At 49.8% G+C, this 22,775-nt stretch overlaps 1 protein-coding gene across 3 annotated transcripts in view; it reads left to right on the top strand.

The window, feature by feature from the left end:
- Positions 1-22,775, top strand: part of LOC149443666 (acyl-CoA dehydrogenase family member 11-like) — a 94,419-nt gene that overhangs the window by 38,846 nt on the left and 32,798 nt on the right. For all 3 annotated transcript variants that reach the window (XM_089655463.1, XM_089655465.1, XM_089655464.1), the window contains exons 3-7: positions 10,163-10,395; positions 18,584-18,683; positions 20,077-20,194; positions 20,280-20,422; positions 20,933-21,082. In XM_089655463.1, coding sequence (XP_089511589.1) covers positions 10,163-10,395; positions 18,584-18,683; positions 20,077-20,194; positions 20,280-20,422; positions 20,933-21,082 — 744 coding nt within the window. The remainder of the gene's footprint in view (positions 1-10,162; positions 10,396-18,583; positions 18,684-20,076; positions 20,195-20,279; positions 20,423-20,932; positions 21,083-22,775) is intronic.

Here is a 22,775-nt window from a genome sequence, read left to right as displayed (position 1 = left end):
TCCTCCCCCCCCACTGCGCCAACGATGGGGCGGTATTCCTCCCCCCCCACTGACGCCAACGATGGGGCGGTATTCCTCCCCCCCCACTGACGCCAACGATGGGGCGGTATTCCTCCCCCCCCACTGACGCCAACGATGGGGCGGTATTCCTCCCCCCCCACTGACGCCAACGATGGGGCGGTATTCCTCCCCCCCCACTGACGCCAACGATGGGGCGGTATTCCTCCCCCCCCACTGACGCCAACGATGGGGCGGTATTCCTCCCCCCCACTGACGCCAACGATGGGGCGGTATTTCCTCCCCCCCACTGACGCCAACGATGGGGCGGTATTCCTCCCCCCCCACTGACGCCAACGATGGGGCGGTATTCCTCCCCCCCCACTGACGCCAACGATGGGGCGGTATTCCTCCCCCCCCACTGACGCCAACGATGGGGCGGTATTCCTCCCCCCCCACTGACGCCAACGATGGGGCGGTATTCCTCCCCCCCCACTGACGCCAACGATGGGGCGGTATTCCTCCCCCCCCACTGACGCCAACGATGGGGCGGTATTCCTCCCCCCCACTGACGCCAACGATGGGGCGGTATTCCTCCCCCCCCACTGACGCCAACGATGGGGCGGTATTCCTCCCCCCCACTGACGCCAACGATGGGGCGGTATTCCTCCCCCCCCACTGACGCCAACGATGGGGCGGTATTCCTCCCCCCCCACTGACGCCAACGATGGGGCGGTATTCCTCCCCCCCCACTGACGCCAACGATGGGGCGGTATTCCTCCCCCCCCACTGACGCCAACGATGGGGCGGTATTCCTCCCCCCCACTGACGCCAACGATGGGGCGGTATTCCTCCCCCCCACTGACGCCAACGATGGGGCGGTATTCCTCCCCCCCCACTGACGCCAACGATGGGGCGGTATTCCTCCCCCCCCACTGACGCCAACGATGGGGCGGTATTCCTCCCCCCCACTGACGCCAACGATGGGGCGGTATTCCTCCCCCCCCACTGACGCCAACGATGGGGCGGTATTCCTCCCCCCCCACTGACGCCAACGATGGGGCGGTATTCCTCCCCCCCCACTGACGCCAACGATGGGGCGGTATTCCTCCCCCCCCACTGACGCCAACGATGGGGCGGTATTCCTCCCCCCCACTGACGCCAACGATGGGGCGGTATTCCTCCCCCCCCACTGACGCCAACGATGGGGCGGTATTCCTCCCCCCCCACTGACGCCAACGATGGGGCGGTATTCCTCCCCCCCCACTGACGCCAACGATGGGGCGGTATTCCTCCCCCCCCACTGACGCCAACGATGGGGCGGTATTCCTCCCCCCCCACTGACGCCAACGATGGGGCGGTATTCCTCCCCCCCCACTGACGCCAACGATGGGGCGGTATTCCTCCCCCCCCACTGACGCCAACGATGGGGCGGTATTCCTCCCCCCCCACTGACGCCAACGATGGGGCGGTATTCCTCCCCCCCCACTGACGCCAACGATGGGGCGGTATTCCTCCCCCCCCACTGACGCCAACGATGGGGCGGTATTCCTCCCCCCCCACTGACGCCAACGATGGGGCGGTATTCCTCCCCCCCCACTGACGCCAACGATGGGGCGGTATTCCTCCCCCCCCACTGACGCCAACGATGGGGCGGTATTCCTCCCCCCCCACTGACGCCAACGATGGGGCGGTATTCCTCCCCCCCCACTGACGCCAACGATGGGGCGGTATTCCTCCCCCCCCACTGACGCCAACGATGGGGCGGTATTCCTCCCCCCCACTGACGCCAACGATGGGGCGGTATTCCTCCCCCCCCACTGACGCCAACGATGGGGCGGTATTCCTCCCCCCCCACTGACGCCAACGATGGGGCGGTATTCCTCCCCCCCCACTGACGCCAACGATGGGGCGGTATTCCCTCCCCCCCCACTGACGCCAACGATGGGGCGGTATTCCTCCCCCCCCACTGACGCCAACGATGGGGCGGTATTCCTCCCCCCCACTGACGCCAACGATGGGGCGGTATTCCTCCCCCCCCACTGACGCCAACGATGGGGCGGTATTCCTCCCCCCCCACTGACGCCAACGATGGGGCGGTATTCCTCCCCCCCCACTGACGCCAACGATGGGGCGGTATTCCTCCCCCCCACTGACGCCAACGATGGGGCGGTATTCCTCCCCCCCCACTGACGCCAACGATGGGGCGGTATTCCTCCCCCCCCACTGACGCCAACGATGGGGCGGTATTCCTCCCCCCCCCACTGACGCCAACGATGGGGCGGTATTCCTCCCCCCCCACTGACGCCAACGATGGGGCGGTATTCCTCCCCCCCACTGACGCCAACGATGGGGCGGTATTCCTCCCCCCCCACTGACGCCAACGATGGGGCGGTATTCCTCCCCCCCCACTGACGCCAACGATGGGGCGGTATTCCTCCCCCCCCACTGACGCCAACGATGGGGCGGTATTCCTCCCCCCCCCACTGACGCCAACGATGGGGCGGTATTCCTCCCCCCCCACTGACGCCAACGATGGGGCGGTATTCCTCCCCCCCACTGACGCCAACGATGGGGCGGTATTCCCCCCCCCCACTGACGCCAACGATGGGGCGGTATTCCTCCCCCCCACTGACGCCAACGATGGGGCGGTATTCCTCCCCCCCCACTGACGCCAACGATGGGGCGGTATTCCTCCCCCCCCACTGACGCCAACGATGGGGCGGTATTCCTCCCCCCCACTGACGCCAACGATGGGGCGGTATTCCTCCCCCCCCACTGACGCCAACGATGGGGCGGTATTCCTCCCCCCCACTGACGCCAACGATGGGGCGGTATTCCTCCCCCCCCACTGACGCCAACGATGGGGCGGTATTCCTCCCCCCCCCACTGACGCCAACGATGGGGCGGTATTCCTCCCCCCCCACTGACGCCAACGATGGGGCGGTATTCCTCCCCCCCCACTGACGCCAACGATGGGGCGGTATTCCTCCCCCCCCACTGACGCCAACGATGGGGCGGTATTCCTCCCCCCCCACTGACGCCAACGATGGGGCGGTATTCCTCCCCCCCCACTGACGCCAACGATGGGGCGGTATTCCTCCCCCCCCACTGACGCCAACGATGGGGCGGTATTCCTCCCCCCCACTGACGCCAACGATGGGGCGGTATTCCTCCCCCCCCACTGACGCCAACGATGGGGCGGTATTCCTCCCCCCCCACTGACGCCAACGATGGGGCGGTATTCCTCCCCCCCCACTGACGCCAACGATGGGGCGGTATTCCTCCCCCCCCACTGACGCCAACGATGGGGCGGTATTCCTCCCCCCCCACTGACGCCAACGATGGGGCGGTATTCCTCCCCCCCACTGACGCCAACGATGGGGCGGTATTCCTCCCCCCCCACTGACGCCAACGATGGGGCGGTATTCCTCCCCCCCCACTGACGCCAACGATGGGGCGGTATTCCTCCCCCCCCACTGACGCCAACGATGGGGCGGTATTCCTCCCCCCCCACTGACGCCAACGATGGGGCGGTATTCCTCCCCCCCCACTGACGCCAACGATGGGGCGGTATTCCTCCCCCCCCCACTGACGCCAACGATGGGGCGGTATTCCTCCCCCCCCACTGACGCCAACGATGGGGCGGTATTCCTCCCCCCCCACTGACGCCAACGATGGGGCGGTATTCCTCCCCCCCCACTGACGCCAACGATGGGGCGGTATTCCTCCCCCCCCACTGACGCCAACGATGGGGCGGTATTCCTCCCCCCCCCACTGACGCCAACGATGGGGCGGTATTCCTCCCCCCCCCACTGACGCCAACGATGGGGCGGTATTCCTCCCCCCCCACTGACGCCAACGATGGGGCGGTATTCCTCCCCCCCCCACTGACGCCAACGATGGGGCGGTATTCCTCCCCCCCCCACTGACGCCAACGATGGGGCGGTATTCCTCCCCCCCCCACTGACGCCAACGATGGGGCGGTATTCCTCCCCCCCCCACTGACGCCAACGATGGGGCGGTATTCCTCCCCCCCCCCACTGACGCCAACGATGGGGCGGTATTCCTCCCCCCCCCCACTGACGCCAACGATGGGGCGGTATTCCTCCCCCCCCCCACTGACGCCAACGATGGGGCGGTATTCCTCCCCCCCCCCACTGACGCCAACGATGGGGCGGTATTCCTCCCCCCCCCACTGACGCCAACGATGGGGCGGTATTCCTCCCCCCCCCCACTGACGCCAACGATGGGGCGGTATTCCTCCCCCCCCCCACTGACGCCAACGATGGGGCGGTATTCCTCCCCCCCCCCACTGACGCCAACGATGGGGCGGTATTCCTCCCCCCCCCACTGACGCCAACGATGGGGCGGTATTCCTCCCCCCCCCCACTGACGCCAACGATGGGGCGGTATTCCTCCCCCCCCCCACTGACGCCAACGATGGGGCGGTATTCCTCCCCCCCCCACTGACGCCAACGATGGGGCGGTATTCCTCCCCCCCCCCACTGACGCCAACGATGGGGCGGTATTCCTCCCCCCCCCCACTGACGCCAACGATGGGGCGGTATTCCTCCCCCCCCCCACTGACGCCAACGATGGGGCGGTATTCCTCCCCCCCCCACTGACGCCAACGATGGGGCGGTATTCCTCCCCCCCCCCACTGACGCCAACGATGGGGCGGTATTCCTCCCCCCCCCCACTGACGCCAACGATGGGGCGGTATTCCTCCCCCCCCCCACTGACGCCAACGATGGGGCGGTATTCCTCCCCCCCCCCACTGACGCCAACGATGGGGCGGTATTCCTCCCCCCCCCCACTGACGCCAACGATGGGGCGGTATTCCTCCCCCCCCCACTGACGCCAACGATGGGGCGGTATTCCTCCCCCCCCCCACTGACGCCAACGATGGGGCGGTATTCCTCCCCCCCCCCACTGACGCCAACGATGGGGCGGTATTCCTCCCCCCCCCACTGACGCCAACGATGGGGCGGTATTCCTCCCCCCCCCCACTGACGCCAACGATGGGGCGGTATTCCTCCCCCCCCCACTGACGCCAACGATGGGGCGGTATTCCTCCCCCCCCCCACTGACGCCAACGATGGGGCGGTATTCCTCCCCCCCCCCACTGACGCCAACGATGGGGCGGTATTCCTCCCCCCCCCCACTGACGCCAACGATGGGGCGGTATTCCTCCCCCCCCCCACTGACGCCAACGATGGGGCGGTATTCCTCCCCCCCCCACTGACGCCAACGATGGGGCGGTATTCCTCCCCCCCCCCACTGACGCCAACGATGGGGCGGTATTCCTCCCCCCCCCCACTGACGCCAACGATGGGGCGGTATTCCTCCCCCCCCCCACTGACGCCAACGATGGGGCGGTATTCCTCCCCCCCCCCACTGACGCCAACGATGGGGCGGTATTCCTCCCCCCCCCCACTGACGCCAACGATGGGGCGGTATTCCTCCCCCCCCCCACTGACGCCAACGATGGGGCGGTATTCCTCCCCCCCCCCACTGACGCCAACGATGGGGCGGTATTCCTCCCCCCCCCCACTGACGCCAACGATGGGGCGGTATTCCTCCCCCCCCCCACTGACGCCAACGATGGGGCGGTATTCCTCCCCCCCCCCACTGACGCCAACGATGGGGCGGTATTCCTCCCCCCCCCCACTGACGCCAACGATGGGGCGGTATTCCTCCCCCCCCCCACTGACGCCAACGATGGGGCGGTATTCCTCCCCCCCCCCACTGACGCCAACGATGGGGCGGTATTCCTCCCCCCCCCCACTGACGCCAACGATGGGGCGGTATTCCTCCCCCCCCCCACTGACGCCAACGATGGGGCGGTATTCCTCCCCCCCCCCACTGACGCCAACGATGGGGCGGTATTCCTCCCCCCCCCCACTGACGCCAACGATGGGGCGGTATTCCTCCCCCCCCCCACTGACGCCAACGATGGGGCGGTATTCCTCCCCCCCCCACTGACGCCAACGATGGGGCGGTATTCCTCCCCCCCCCCACTGACGCCAACGATGGGGCGGTATTCCTCCCCCCCCCCACTGACGCCAACGATGGGGCGGTATTCCTCCCCCCCCCCACTGACGCCAACGATGGGGCGGTATTCCTCCCCCCCCCCACTGACGCCAACGATGGGGCGGTATTCCTCCCCCCCCCCACTGACGCCAACGATGGGGCGGTATTCCTCCCCCCCCCCACTGACGCCAACGATGGGGCGGTATTCCTCCCCCCCCCCACTGACGCCAACGATGGGGCGGTATTCCTCCCCCCCCCCACTGACGCCAACGATGGGGCGGTATTCCTCCCCCCCCCCACTGACGCCAACGATGGGGCGGTATTCCTCCCCCCCCCCACTGACGCCAACGATGGGGCGGTATTCCTCCCCCCCCCCACTGACGCCAACGATGGGGCGGTATTCCTCCCCCCCCCCACTGACGCCAACGATGGGGCGGTATTCCTCCCCCCCCCCACTGACGCCAACGATGGGGCGGTATTCCTCCCCCCCCCCACTGACGCCAACGATGGGGCGGTATTCCTCCCCCCCCCCACTGACGCCAACGATGGGGCGGTATTCCTCCCCCCCCCCACTGACGCCAACGATGGGGCGGTATTCCTCCCCCCCCCCACTGACGCCAACGATGGGGCGGTATTCCTCCCCCCCCCCACTGACGCCAACGATGGGGCGGTATTCCTCCCCCCCCCCACTGACGCCAACGATGGGGCGGTATTCCTCCCCCCCCCACTGACGCCAACGATGGGGCGGTATTCCTCCCCCCCCCCACTGACGCCAACGATGGGGCGGTATTCCTCCCCCCCCCCACTGACGCCAACGATGGGGCGGTATTCCTCCCCCCCCCCACTGACGCCAACGATGGGGCGGTATTCCTCCCCCCCCCCACTGACGCCAACGATGGGGCGGTATTCCTCCCCCCCCCCACTGACGCCAACGATGGGGCGGTATTCCTCCCCCCCCCCACTGACGCCAACGATGGGGCGGTATTCCTCCCCCCCCCCACTGACGCCAACGATGGGGCGGTATTCCTCCCCCCCCCCACTGACGCCAACGATGGGGCGGTATTCCTCCCCCCCCCCACTGACGCCAACGATGGGGCGGTATTCCTCCCCCCCCCCACTGACGCCAACGATGGGGCGGTATTCCTCCCCCCCCCCACTGACGCCAACGATGGGGCGGTATTCCTCCCCCCCCCCACTGACGCCAACGATGGGGCGGTATTCCTCCCCCCCCCCACTGACGCCAACGATGGGGCGGTATTCCTCCCCCCCCCCACTGACGCCAACGATGGGGCGGTATTCCTCCCCCCCCCCACTGACGCCAACGATGGGGCGGTATTCCTCCCCCCCCCCACTGACGCCAACGATGGGGCGGTATTCCTCCCCCCCCCCACTGACGCCAACGATGGGGCGGTATTCCTCCCCCCCCCCACTGACGCCAACGATGGGGCGGTATTCCTCCCCCCCCCCACTGACGCCAACGATGGGGCGGTATTCCTCCCCCCCCCCACTGACGCCAACGATGGGGCGGTATTCCTCCCCCCCCCCACTGACGCCAACGATGGGGCGGTATTCCTCCCCCCCCCCACTGACGCCAACGATGGGGCGGTATTCCTCCCCCCCCCCACTGACGCCAACGATGGGGCGGTATTCCTCCCCCCCCCCACTGACGCCAACGATGGGGCGGTATTCCTCCCCCCCCCCACTGACGCCAACGATGGGGCGGTATTCCTCCCCCCCCCCACTGACGCCAACGATGGGGCGGTATTCCTCCCCCCCCCCACTGACGCCAACGATGGGGCGGTATTCCTCCCCCCCCCCACTGACGCCAACGATGGGGCGGTATTCCTCCCCCCCCCCACTGACGCCAACGATGGGGCGGTATTCCTCCCCCCCCCCACTGACGCCAACGATGGGGCGGTATTCCTCCCCCCCCCCACTGACGCCAACGATGGGGCGGTATTCCTCCCCCCCCCCACTGACGCCAACGATGGGGCGGTATTCCTCCCCCCCCCCACTGACGCCAACGATGGGGCGGTATTCCTCCCCCCCCCCACTGACGCCAACGATGGGGCGGTATTCCTCCCCCCCCCCACTGACGCCAACGATGGGGCGGTATTCCTCCCCCCCCCCACTGACGCCAACGATGGGGCGGTATTCCTCCCCCCCCCCACTGACGCCAACGATGGGGCGGTATTCCTCCCCCCCCCCACTGACGCCAACGATGGGGCGGTATTCCTCCCCCCCCCCACTGACGCCAACGATGGGGCGGTATTCCTCCCCCCCCCCACTGACGCCAACGATGGGGCGGTATTCCTCCCCCCCCCCACTGACGCCAACGATGGGGCGGTATTCCTCCCCCCCCCCCCACTGACGCCAACGATGGGGCACTATTCCTCCCCCCCCCCCCACTGACGCCAACGATGGGGCACTATTCCTCCCCCCACTGAGACCAACGATGGGGCACTATTCCTCCCCCCACTGAGACCAACGATGGGGCACTACTCCTCCCACTGACATCAGTGACATGGCACTACTCCTCCCACTGACATCAGTGACATGGCACTACTCCTCCCACTGCAAAATTACAGTTATGAAGTAGCAATGAAAATAATTTTATGGTTGGGGGTCACCACAACATGAGGAACTGTATTAAGGGGTCGCGGCATTAGAAAGGTTGAGAACCACTGTTCTAATGCATAGAATTGTTTGTTGATGCAATGTTAGTATTTTTTTTGAATACTAGTTGTTAAACTTCGTGCAAATGGAGGCTAGGTATACTTATTTCCACCTATTTGTAACCGCAGATGTGACAAAATTGAAGCAGGAAGGGGAAGTGGGATCACATAGAATTCAGGTTTGGATAGATTAAATGACATGTCTGATGTGAGCATAGTTGCAGTGTATCTTATCCTCCCTCTTTCCCTCTCTCCTCCCTCTTTTATATTCAGTACATAATTGCTATTGCCATATTGCTTTGAGGTTATTGATAAATCTAACGACTATATGGAAAAAAATAATTTTCAGGTAGGCAGTTGATTTTACGTTGCTTCTTTTTTTTATGGGGTATCTATCAGTTTAGAATTTTATACAAAAGAAAAAAGAAACCGGTTGCCCATACAGCCTGGAGCCTTTTAGGTTCGTGTCAAAAAACACAACTCAGGGGTCATTTACTTTAACTAGAGTGTGGTACGGTCATTGTAAACAGTGTGTTCTGAACTTTAGTTTTTAACATGGAACTAAAAATGCTTTCATCTGGCCCATAAACCCTCCAGGACTGATTATATTAGTTAAATTCTGTACAAACAGGAAAACACATGTTACAAATTCTAAAAGAAAAGGAATCACATATTTTCTGTCCTCTGCACTACTTTGCTTTATGCAGTTTTTCAGCTTCATACATGACGTTTTATTCCCCATTTATCCTCTCGACAATTTACAGTTCTCTCAATAAAGACACATTTCTGAACATTTAAATTGTTGAAAACTTTAATAGAAAAATAGATTTGTTTAAATATAAACCACATTGTAACCTAAAAGTGCTCTGAGCAATAATTTTCAAATGTTGATAAAGTATTCGACAGATATTAAATACATTCTGTTATTTATGGATGTTGTTGCTATATCCATTTTCACTAATGTAAGAATGATTTGGCTAAAAGACTCTACCTTTTAACATGAACAAGTATGATATTATATCTTCAGTGTAGATGGTTGATAGGCTTTAATGGAGATAAATTAAACTGCAGAACTTGAAAATAATCCCATCTTGCACTTAAAATAAAAAAAAAAGTGACTTGAATGTTGATGGCCATCAGTCAGCCCAGAAGACGGGGACAACTTGAAGGTGAGTATTGCAAGAAGAGCTGTGTGTTGTTTTGTTTTCTTTATTCTTAATTTTTAACAGGAGCATGGCTTTACTGTAATCTTTCACATTACTATTTTAATTCAAGAATTTCACTTTTTGATATTTCCAAAAAGGTATTTTTATTATAGAGGTGGTAGAGAAATCATTACAGCTTGAATGATTTATAGCTATAATGTCTCTGAGATGAGGTAAAACACACTTTGTACAAATTCTGTAACTTACGTGAGACATACAGTTGCTTTACTTTTTGTCTATGGTATGCAGGTTCTTGAGCAAGCAAGCCGTGATCTTGAGCGGTTTGGACAACGCATAGTGGAAGAGATTAATTCTCTTGGACGAGAATGTGAATTAAACCTACCACAACTGCAGCAGTATGATGCCTGGGGCTGCAGGATCGATCGCATCATCACCTGCCCAGCCTGGAAAAGAATGAAAGAGCTTTCTGCAGAAGAGGGCTTGATAGCAGAAGCCTATGAAAGGAAATACTCTAGTTGGAGGTAAATATGTGAATACAAAAATCAGTCGATATTCTAGGAGGTGAAAGGCCTTAGGCTTATCAATGTCTTCTCCCTGGGGATTTGTCTGTTGAAGCAGTCAGACCCGAGATTTTAGGTTTACGTGCCATACTTATTCTCTTAGTATGTAGAAACAGAAGAGTGACGGGTGGTTTATCGAGTCTGCTCTGTTTTATTTCTTTTGTGGGGGGAGAGGATGTTTTGTTTTCTTCTGTTTTTTGTTTTTGTTGTAGTTTTGGGTTTTTTTTTGTCTGAGTATAGATCTCTGCTTGTCCCAAGCATGTTTGAAGCTATGTTTTGAAGTTGTTTGGCTCACTACCTCTGCTGGAGGTTTATTCCAAGCATCAACTACTCTTTTTCAGTAAAATAGTACTTTCTGAGATTAGTTTTGAACTTTCCTCCAGTTGAAGGTCATGTCCCCGTGTTCTTGATTTTGGTTTCGTGTTGAAAATACTGCCCTACTGAACCTTATTTACCCCCTTGATGTATTTAAAGGTTTCAATCATGTCTCCAGTTTCCCTTCTTTCCTCCAAACTGCACATGTTCAGTTCCTGAAGTCACTCTTGATATGTTTTATCCCCCAGACCTTTCACCATATTTGTTACCCATCTCTGAACTCGTTCTATCTTATCAATATATTTTTGCAAGTGATGTCTCCAGAACTAGACACAGTATTCTAAATATGTGTTGGGCAAGCCCTGAATACTGCCTGTAAGGCAATATTACACTTTTCCAGCATATTGCTGTAAATCTGTGTTTAATATGTATACATCATTCCAACGCTTTGGTGTTTGTGGCTACATAGACATTGGTATCCTGGAGTCAATGCTGTATACAAAGGGCAGCTGCATATATCACACTCTCATAGAAGGATAAAGAGAGGAGCTTCCATAGCGTAAAACCACTATATGTATTGTATAAAATCAGTAAAAGGCCACTCACATTCTCAGGTGTCGTCACTGACACAAGTATGATCACATCAACATGTAAACCCGGGTTATCTCCGGCCGTAAACACAAACCGCAAGACTAAATTCCTCGTGCTACCGTCGCCTCCATGCCCCGCCCTACGCAATTGTGTTTAAAAACGTTGCGGTTTGTGTTTACGGCTGGAGATAACCCGGGTTTACATGTTTATGTGATCATACTGGTGTCAGTGATGACACCTGAGAATGTGAGTGGCCTTTTACTGATTTCATACAATAAATATTTATAATTGTTTTGCGCTATGGAAGCTCCTCTCTTTTTCCTTCTATGAGTGTTTGACACATGCAAGTGTGCTGTTCCAAGAAGCCCCTGGATATAGGACCACAGTCTGCAGAATGTCACTCCAAGAGCAACATGCATTTTTGCTGGTTTTTGATCTGACCAGCATATTTCTCTGGTGAGTTTATTCAATCTATTGGGTGGTGGAAGAGCACTTGCTGGTGTTACTAGACTGTCTCCATCTACAAAGGATAGAAGTTTATCTTCACAGGTGGAGTGTTTTCATTTATCATGGACCCTAGAGCACATTTTGATTCTATGGAGTAATGTTGAATAATTTAATTGGTATAATTTAAGAATTTGTTGCATAGAGGTATCTTTGCACTTTATGAAAACGTTAATGTATGTGATATATTTATGTACTATTTTTTGTACTTCGTCACACAGAGCACTTTTTCTTTTTGTTCAAGATAGATTAAATATAGGACTGGATTTTATGTATTATTTAAGGGAAGGTTTACATAATTGATAATTTTGCACTTTATATAAGCTGATGTTATATATGATATTGTATTTGCACATTTTTTGGCACATTGAACTTTCATAAGAATGGCATATATATAAGAGATAGTTGGATGTGTTGAGAGTGTAGGTTGCATGTTCTGTACACCTTATTCAAGCTGTTATGAATGAATGTCACTTATAACAGCTGTGCTTCCTACAGGGTGATACTGTGATTGGTCCACAGCTATCACATGGTACCTGGACCAATCACAACACCCTGTACCATGTACTTGGCGGTAGCCAATCACAGATCACTAGTAATCACAGCTGTTTATGAATGTAACCCAGTCATGACAGTTCAAAACATTGCTGTTACAGTGAATATCATTGTAATAGTAATCAAAGTAAAAAAAAAAAAATCCCTTTCACCCCCTAGAGTAGTACAGTGTTACTTTGGCGACACTGAACTACTCTGATGAAGGTATGTTAAAAAAAAAAGAAAGAAATTAAAAATGTATAAACAATTAAATAAAAAGTTTTTTTCTTTTTAACATACTGCCATCAGTCAGTGTCCCTGATCACCGCCACACCAGTCATACGATAATGCTGTAATGCACTGGTGACAGTATGTAAAAATATAAAAAAATTGTGGGATAATGTGAAAAAACATCTTTGTGTACCCTTTATAAAGAGAACCAATATATCATTTTGTTTCACTTGTACCTTACCCCTGAAACACTGCATGCCATCAGTCCTGCTATGTCATCTACATGTTGGCGTTGTGGTGAATCAGTGGGAATGCCCAAAAATCAGCCCATTTTGGGAGACCACTATATCTTTACTGCAGTCACTCTGATTTGTCGATTCCACAGGAGCCAGTACATTTCTTACTGGGGCTCCCTTCACCTAACATAACCAAAACTGCTGTTAGGCTGATTAACCATGTTCTAATGGCAACCAGGTGTCTGATTGCTTTGAAATGATTTGCCCCGTCTCAAGTAGATTTATATAAACGTATTCATGACATTTATGTTATGGAATATCTGACTGCTCGCTTGAAAAATACGATTTTATGATTCAACAAGAACCGGCGTCCCTGGCATCTTTTGGAACCACGATTATATACCTAAAAATCACGTTGGGGTGCTTTACCCATATAAGGTCTTATATGGGTGCCCGGGGCAGTGCAGTATTTCATCTTTTGCTTCTTCTTTCTTTCTGTTGCCTTTTTCTTCCTTTACTCTTTTCTCTCTTGATGCTACCAAGCTAGATCTACCACTTTTTCTACCATGGATCTTATCAGTAATTTACAGTAATAGGCTATTACAGTTTGATAATTTTCTAGAATTAGTTGTCTTTTGTTATACAGCTGTCATGTATTTGAGATGTATATTTAGCCTGATTAACCCATTCTTTTTGGAATATACCCAGCCTTATGGAAATCTCTTTTGGACTTTGTAATCCATTGTGTATTGTTTTCTTGGTGCATATGCTGCCTCATTCTCACTTTTTGGAATATTGTACCTTATGATTTTCTGTCTATGATACACAGTTTCAGTTCTAAAAAGAAAGTTAAAAAAAAAATTGTGAAAAAAATATATATATTTTCTTTTTCTTACTGTATACATCAGACTGTCTACTTTCGAAAAGGGGTCATTTGAGGGGTAGATGTACTGTCCTGGCATTTTAAAGGATATGTCCACCTTTTGTTACATGTTACACCCCCCGATCCCCTGTTGTAACAGCTAGAGGAGGATCTTCTCCCCCCCCACTTGCTGTCACAATTTTTTTTTAAACTCAGCCATTCGGGCCTGTGCATAGGAAACTACAAATCCTGACAACCTTTGTTGCTGTCAGCTTGTAGTTCTCCATGAACTACCATGGCGTTGTTGAGCGCTGTTCTAGTTCATTGATTCTTCCTGTCTATGTAAAACTGCTTGCTGCTATGAAGTTCAACTACAGCAGACAGATTACACTGACAGTCTGCAGGAGACCTGCATGGCACCAACAATCTGCTGATCACTGGTGCAATGCTTTCCAGGCTCCTAAAACAAAAAGTAGTAAATACACATTTTTTTTTACCTGCAAAAAAAATGTGCATTTATTATTTTTTTGTTAAAAGGTAAACTTATCCTTTGGAAACCTCAAGAAATAACATGCCATTAGTACATCAGAATTGATTAATTTTTAAATTAAATATATATATATATATATATATATATATCCTAGTTTCACACAAACCAATTATTATACACTTGATATATTTTGGATTTTTAAATTTTTTTATAAAATATGATTGATAACAGAAAGTAGAAAATATTTTTTTTTCAAATGTTTTAGTATTTTTCGTTTATATAATTAAAAAATAAAATAACAAAAAAACCACAGTGGTGATCAAATACCACCAAAAGAAAGTTCTATTTGTGTGAAAAAAAATTATATAAATTATTTATTTATAAAAATTAATTCGCTTTATAGTGTTGCATGACCACGCAGTTGCCAGTTAAAGTTGCGCAGTGCTGAATAGCAAATAAAAAAAGGTCTGGTCATGAAGGGGGTAAAATCTTCCAAAAGTCAAGCAGTTAAACTACATTATGAAAAAAAAAACTTTTAAAGTGGAACTAAACTAAAATATCTCCTCATTTCAGGGATTCAGCGGTTAATTCCTTTACTAGGCATTGTCCTTTTCTCCCTGGCTATTTCCAGGTGCCAGGATTTCAGCCTCTTAATTGGCCGGTAGCCAATATCAACATGTACACGGGATTTCTTCATTCCGACACAGTCAGAGCGAGCGTGCAGAAGACATGGGTCAGCAGGAAGGAGGACAGGGGTCAGCAGAGCTTTGTACAGAGGGTAGCAGGGCAGAGAACAGTTCTCAGCAGGGTGGAGAACGTGGATCAGCAGGGTAATGTACAGGGGTCAGCAAGGCATAGATTTCCCCATACTCAGGGCAGCAAAGCGGCAGTGACACATTTCTGCTACCTCTTCTGTTGCGCTGATCAGCGCCAGCCCTCCTCTCTTCCATCCTATGTAATGTCACATACCAGCACCTAGGAACAAGAGGACAGGAGAAGAGGGCCAGCGCTGATCAGCGCAGTACATTTAGGGTTGTTGCTTACCTGTACTGCTCTGAAGATGTAGGAGGAGCAATTCAGATGGAGAGTAGGCAAGGCAGCGACACAATCTATTTGTCACCTGCCTGCGATCAACAGATTGCTGACTCTCACTTTAAAGGGTTAGTTGATTTTATAAAAGACTACCATATGCAGCCCATAAACACCATTCCATTATCCTAAACTAATCATATTTCAAAAATATGCACTATCTTTCCATACCTGTAAGTCTTTTGTGCAAGGGGTTGCAGCTAGCCCCAAACACACCTGACCGTTTTCAAAGCTCCAATCTGTCTCCTGTTAGGACAAGCACCTCCTAATGGTACAGGAACAAGTGCCATCCTTCTGCTGAGCCCTGCACATGTGCATAACGCTCTCTTGCCTGTCACAGCCGCCAAGCTCATCTGTGGCAACAGGAGAGTACACTGTGAATGTGCGTTGCTCGGGAAATTATTATATTATACTCCTCTCATGCTTGTCTCCAGGACTTCTCCAGAGGTTCCCCCATCCTCTGGAACTCACTACCCCAATTTATCAGACTATCGCCTACTCTGCTCACTGAAAACCGATCTCTTCAGGGAAGCCTATCCTTCCCTCAGCTAACAATGGAATCTTCTATTCCTCCTACCAGTCCATCCCCCACAGTTGTACCACTAGCCCCTCCCTCTTAGATTGTAAGCTCCAAGGAGCAGGGCCCTCCTAACCCTCTTGTATTGAACTGTATTGCTGCTGTATTGTCTCCCATTATATTGTAAAGCGCTGAGCAAACTGTTGGCGCTATAAAAATCCTGTATAATAATAATAATATTGTATAGCGCCAACAGTTTGCACAATGCTCTACAACGTGAGGGCAAACAGTACAGTTACAATACTATTCAATACAATACACTACAATACAAAGTCAGAGAGCCCTGCTAGTTAGAGCCTGTAATCTCAAAGGGGAGGGGTCAAGTGATACAAATGGTAATAACTGGGGGGGATGAGCCGAGGGAGAAAATACATGTACAGTTGTTAGGTGGAGGCAGAATAGGTTTTGACTGTATTTGCTCCTGTACTACACGGGGGCCACTCATCCTGATGGCTGGTCCATTGTAGAAGGAAGACAGGACAGAGTTTTTAAAATTGTCAGGAGGGTTTAGGGCAGGAGGCTTCACTCCCTGCACAAATGACCTACAGGTATGGAAACCGCATAAATGCATATTTCTAAAATCTGATTAATTTTGAGTTATGGGAAGTGTTTATAGGTTGCACTGGGTATTTTTTTTCTAAAAGTGAACTAACCCTTTAAGAGTAGTAGATAGTGCGTAAATAATGGTCATCTGATGTTTAATCTCTTGCAATTACTACAACTGTAGCATCTTAGTTTGGCGTCACATCACTGCCACATTTGATGATGAAGATGATTGTAACCGCTTAGATAAACTGCTATGATTTTGTTTCCTGTTAGTGACTGAGTTATCATGTCGTTATCAACAATTTGGTTTTTGTTATTGCACATGCCCTGCTTTTATCTAGTTGGTTATTTCCTGCTAAGATCAACTGGTTTTGTATTTTGCAGAACGGGCGAAGTATACTAATGGGTGTAGGGAAAAACACCTAAGAATTTTATAAAGTTGTCAACAGTTTTGCGTCATAGACACCTACTATTACTGCAAGTCCTTTTCAGACCCCTTTTTGGTTCAGTTAAAGCTGAATTTCAGGGAAACAGCTAAATACACAGATAAAATAGATATAAGGGAGCTGCTTTACCTGCCAAAAGATTTGTTTTAATGTCCATCCAGTCCTGAGATTTTCACAGCTCTGTTACACAATTTAGCCCTGTCTAGCAGGGCAGGAAACACTTTCAGCTCTTTTCCATCTACCAGCCTATAAATGGATAGTGAGGGAGAAGCAGACTGATAAACCCAACTCTCTGACATCTTTCTCTGTCCTCCCATGGGCATGCTCCATGTACTAAATCAAAACTGAGCGGCTCCTTTTGTTGCTTGTCCCTCCTCCAATCTGAGCTCTGATTTACAAGAGGTTGCAAGAGGCTGATGCCAAGTTAAATACAGCTACTTGTACTGCTTCCATTATACAAAATACACTTTATGCAATAATGATTACAGAAATGCATTAATTTGTACCTTTTTAAATCTGCCTGAAGTTCAACTTTGTGCCTGATTCACACCACTGCTTTGCAGAGGTGCGGGGGCATGGTGCGCTGAAAAAGAGTAGTGCATGCACTACTTTTTTTTTTTTTTTTAGCACACCATCACACGACAGCCAGTTGAACTTTATGGAATATCTGTGTAACTTTTCAATAAAGTTTATTTAAAAAAAAAAAAAAGTATGGTGCAGTACAGAGCGGTGATTCCCACCGGACTGCACCACACACCAGCCGATGCATTATAAAATGACCCTTAAGTGTTGCCGATAATTACTGGACAAAATTATACAAGGGCACAAAGGTGCAAAGGGCATTCTTGCCCTGCAGTAATAAATAGCAATCAAATCGGATTTCTAACACTAGATCATATGAGAGCATTTCTGAGTAGTTGCTAATTACTGAACCTGCATTGCTTATGGAATGTTAAGTATACTCCCACATTCTTTCTAACAAAAGCATAATAAACCTGATACTCACTAAAGATTATCTCTGATTGTTTGACACCCCCTTGCATCTGCTAGAAACCTTTATATAGAGAAGTACTCACTCAGTAGTCAGCCCCTGTAAGACTAGAGATTTCTTCTATCCCTCAATACCCGATGTCAATACCAAATTTATAATGGCCATACATTGATTAAATTCAGTGTTCAGCCGCTGGCTGAATGAAAAAAACTAACCACCTATGGCCAGCTTTATTCAGGTACATCAGATTTTCATAGAAAATACATAGATTTCTCACTCACCTGGGGCACTAGGCAAATTCTGCCACGGCAGCAACTGCTCCAGATAAAATAAGGAAGTGCATATAAAACCCCACCTCCACACGCCAACATATAGATTGTTTATCACATTGTGGGTCTTTGAACTTTATAAAAAGAAAAGTATTCATTATGTATTTTGATATATAATGATTTCATTGTTTTGCCTTTTTTTTATTACAAGAAAGACCAGGTTGATTTTACATGGTAAATGAATTACAAAATAAGCCACAAGGAAAGCTATATTTACCTGTATTTAAAATCCTTTGGTGTATTTCAGTTGCCTACTTATCTGTTCACCTGGATTTCAGCTATGATACCATTGATCTTATAGTGTATGTGTATATTTAGCAGAACGTCACTGTTTTTTTAACATGTTCAGTAGTAATTGAATGGTATAGGATGTAAATAATTTAATTAATTTTCTGTTTTCTTTGGTAGCCGCTTGATCCAGGTTGTGAAGCTCTACCTGTATTCACCATCCTCAGGCTTGTTTACATGCCCTCTAGCTATGACAGATGGTGCTGCCAAGGTTATAGAGGTAACCAGTCTGATTGAGCCAATAGAGCATACTTTGTGTTTTTATTTGTGCTATCTTTGTGTAATGAATTGACCACATAACATACCCCAGTGCTTTTTCAGAACCACTTATAGTAATTCCCATGTAGAAGAATAAAAAAAAAAAGAAACTAGAATCTTAGCATATATCTGATTATAACAGATCTAAATGCTGTGGAAAACAGGATGGGCATTGACTTCAAATATTTTAGGAAACTGGAATTTGCATATGCACTGTAAAAACCAAGAAACAATTGTTAAAAACTAATATAGTTGCCATTAGAAGTGATTGTGTGGATTAGAGAATCTGTAGTGCCAGCTGCTGCAGAGTCTTGTCTCTGTACAAAACATTAGTAACACTTCATCCTCAATATGCAGTCCATACAGTAAACTTAGTAAAAAGTTGTTTCCCACAAAAGACATAATGAAGGAAAACAGGTTAAATCTCTGCATATGGAAAGGGTACTTTGCTGTGAACACTGTGAAAATATTGAAAAATCTGCCACAGAAACCATCTAGGATACTGCTTTCAAAAGATGTCTACGGCCCCTTTCACACGGTGGTCCAGTCGGGTCCGCCTGTCCCTTTTTCAGGTGGACCCGACCAAACCTTCCATTCTTTTCTATGGGCAGCCAGATGTAAACAGACGTGTCGGATTACACATGGCTACCTCTGATGTAATCCAGCAAAAACAAAATGGAAGGGGGATCCATTCCCCTCCGTCTAATCAGACATATGTCCATTTACATCCGCTTGCCCATAGAGGAGAGAGGGCTGTGTCCGTGTCCGCTCTGTATAAGCAGAGCAGAGAAGGACCTGTCAGCAGCCTGTTCAGCGGGGGATCAGCTGAAAAAACCCCTGCTGAGCAAGCAGATCACAAGTGGAGTCTGCCTTGTATGAAAGGGGTCTTAATGCGCAAACTAAAAATGGCTACTAATATTTATAGTTTTTATTTATATGTATATTGTTGGCTCAGAGAGGTATGAATTTGCCATGTGTCTTTATTTTAACCTGACTATGTAAAATCTGAGTTGGTGAGCACAACTAAAGCGAATTATCCTATTATTATGACCTTTGACATTACCAATTAGGGCTACCTTAGAGCATCCCTATCCCTAAACGTTCCAAGGTCATTGACTATCCAATTTTCTGAAAAAGTGAGGTGAAATGGAGGTGCAACATCCCCATCCATACTTAAATGAGGAGGAGGTGATGTCATTTCCTCCTCCCCATAGAATCACACATCCATGAGAAGGTGATGTGGCTTTCTCTGTTTCCAAAGAAATGTAAAATGTATACTTAAGAATTCAAGAATTTGAATTAGCTGGTCAGTGAAATGCCTTTATAACAGTTTAAGCATTCTAACACATTACTAGACTCTAGGTAGCCCAGTTGCTCTTCAGGATGCCTTCAAACACCTTACCTCTCGAGATCCAAACCAATTTTGGACTTCAGGACAATGGATGACAGAACGCAAAGGAGGATCAGATGTGGGTATGTAATGTACCAGCGGGTGCTTTTTAGAAATGATGCTATAAATATACATATAATACAGTAGTTTTAAACTTTTCTATTTTAGCTCATGGTACAGAGACGATGGCCTATCCAAAACCAGATGGAACCTACACACTGCATGGCTACAAATGGTTTACATCAGCCACAGATTCTGATATGTCTTTGACTCTAGGAAGAATGGTTGATGAACAAGGACATATAATACAAGTATGTATTAAATCACAGTCATAAAATATCTACCCCATGTTAAAGGGAAACTCGTTTTTAAACATTTTTTAAAAAGGCATTAGAGAGGTCAACTTAATGTAAGTTACCGTATTAATGTGTGTTAAAAGCCTTGTTCCTTTGTATGGTTTGTAATCATAAATGTACGTGGTAAGCAATCAATTGTGCTCAATACATATGCATTCTGCCTTGTAGTGCTGGCACACTGATTATGGCTTGCTGTTCCTCTTATTACAAATGTACCAGACAGTGTCTGATTGAAAACAGAACACCCTCTAAAGGCTCTGGTAGCTGGAGAGACCATTGAAACTTCACCTATGCTTTTTTTCCTAACTCAGAGCAAGTACTCCCCCCCCCCCCCCCCCAAAAAAAAAAAGCATGTGATTTGACTAATGCTGATGGGTGGTGTACTAATTGGGAGACGTGTGTGTGTGTGTGTGTGTACACATATATGCTTGGGGTGTTTAAACATTTGTTTTGTGGTTTTTATAGGGCACTAAAGGACTGTCCCTTTTCTACCTGGAAGTACGAGATTCAAAGGGACAATTAAATGGAATAGAAGTTCAGAGGCTAAAAGATAAATTGGGCACCCGGCAGGTTCCAACAGCAGAGCTATTATTGGATGGTGTAAAGGCTATGCGGGTAAGGGAGATTCTGACGATATAACATAGCACATTAGATATATTTTACAGGCCATGAAAGAACCACAATCATTGTAATACATCACATGATAACATTCTCTTGTGTGTACATTATAAACTATTCTATAGTTTGTACATTGCCAAGATTTTTTTATAGCGCTGTATAATCACAGTTTATGAAGTCTCTGCCTCACTTGTCCTTTTGTAGATAAGACAAATTGCACAGATTAGCCATCTGCACTTTATTATTTCTGTCAAGAATAGTGCTTCCTTCAGACACATTTTATAAATAAGCTAAGCGATTTTCTGATTTCCCACTTCTATATCAGCTTATACCAAGTCACTTAAAAACTGACCTTTTTAGTAGTATATTTTGGATGCTGATGGAAAGCAGGAACTCTAAGTATTAGGCACACCTTAAATTAATTTGGCTATAGTTTAAAAAGGGATAAGTAGACATGAATAAGCATCTGTGGTATACAGCACATTAGTGCTGTCGTTACTAGCAGACAGAAAAATAGGAGTCAGAGAAAGTTGGTTAATGCTCCACTCACAACTTTATCCAAAGTAAAATTTAAAGAGATCCTGCGAAGTGGTAGTGAAATCTTCCATAATCCATCCATGTGCTGGTATGATTCCACAGTCCAATCAGGGAAAAATATTGTGGTTATTGGTATATTTTATTGTGCATTTTAAATTTAGGTTGAAAGTTCATAAAGTGATGTTTTTACATATAAATTTACATTTTGTATACAATTTTACGGAAAAACATTACTGAATGCCTCCATGACAATTAGATTACAAATCCCAGCAATGCTTGCATAACTAAAGCCAAGACACATAACTGCCAAAAGGTGCTGAACTGGTAGACTTTAGGTATGTGTGTACTCTTCTGTGAATGGAAATGCTGGAAAACCAGCATTTGATCAGCGCTTGTAGCCAAAAGCTGCAAGCTCTCAGCAGTGTATTCTCCTGCAGTCCCTGCTGTCTCAATACAATAGCACATTGGGAGAGATCCCTGCATCAACATAGTTTTGTATTGATATGGGGATCTGTCAGTTTTTTTTTATTTATTCAACCTGCTGATTGAACGGAAAAAACTGTTTTCATACCCAGCTTAACTCATCAGGTTGAATCTCATTGGGATCTGCCTATGGGAATCAAGTGAGTAATTCAGCTGTGTGTATATTATTATTATTATACAGTATTTATAAAGCGCCAATAGTTCACTCAGCGCTGTACATTACAAAGGGGGACAGAACATGTGACAGAACAAGAACAATACAATGCAAAACATGAGGGGATTGAGGGCCCTGCTCCTTGGAGCTTACAATCTAGGAGGGAGAGGATGGTGGCACAGGAGGAGATAGCTGTGGAGGATGGAGTGGTAGGAAGAGTGGAGGAGGTCGGCAAGTTAGCAGGGGGTGGGGTAGGCTTCCCTGAAGAGATGGGTTTTCAGGGTGCGCCTAAAGGAGAGGAGAGAATGTGATAATCTGATGGGTTGGGGCAGGGAGTTCCAGAGGATGGGTGACACCCTGGAGAAGTCCTGGAGGCGGGCATGGGAGGAGGAGACCAGGGAACTAGAGAGAAGGAGGTCTTGTGAGGAGCGGAGTGTGCGTGCTGGGCGGTACTTGGATATTAGGTCAGTGATGTAGTTCGGGGCAGTATGGTGGACAGCTTTGTACGTCAGCGTT

The sequence above is a fragment of the Staurois parvus genome, unplaced genomic scaffold (genome assembly GCF_062004578.1).
Source record: "Staurois parvus isolate SC_StPar_1 unplaced genomic scaffold, SC_StPar_1.0 ptg000840l, whole genome shotgun sequence".
NCBI classification, from domain to species: Eukaryota; Metazoa; Chordata; class Amphibia; order Anura; family Ranidae; genus Staurois; species Staurois parvus.
This window is presented reverse-complemented; position numbering and strand designations above follow the sequence as displayed.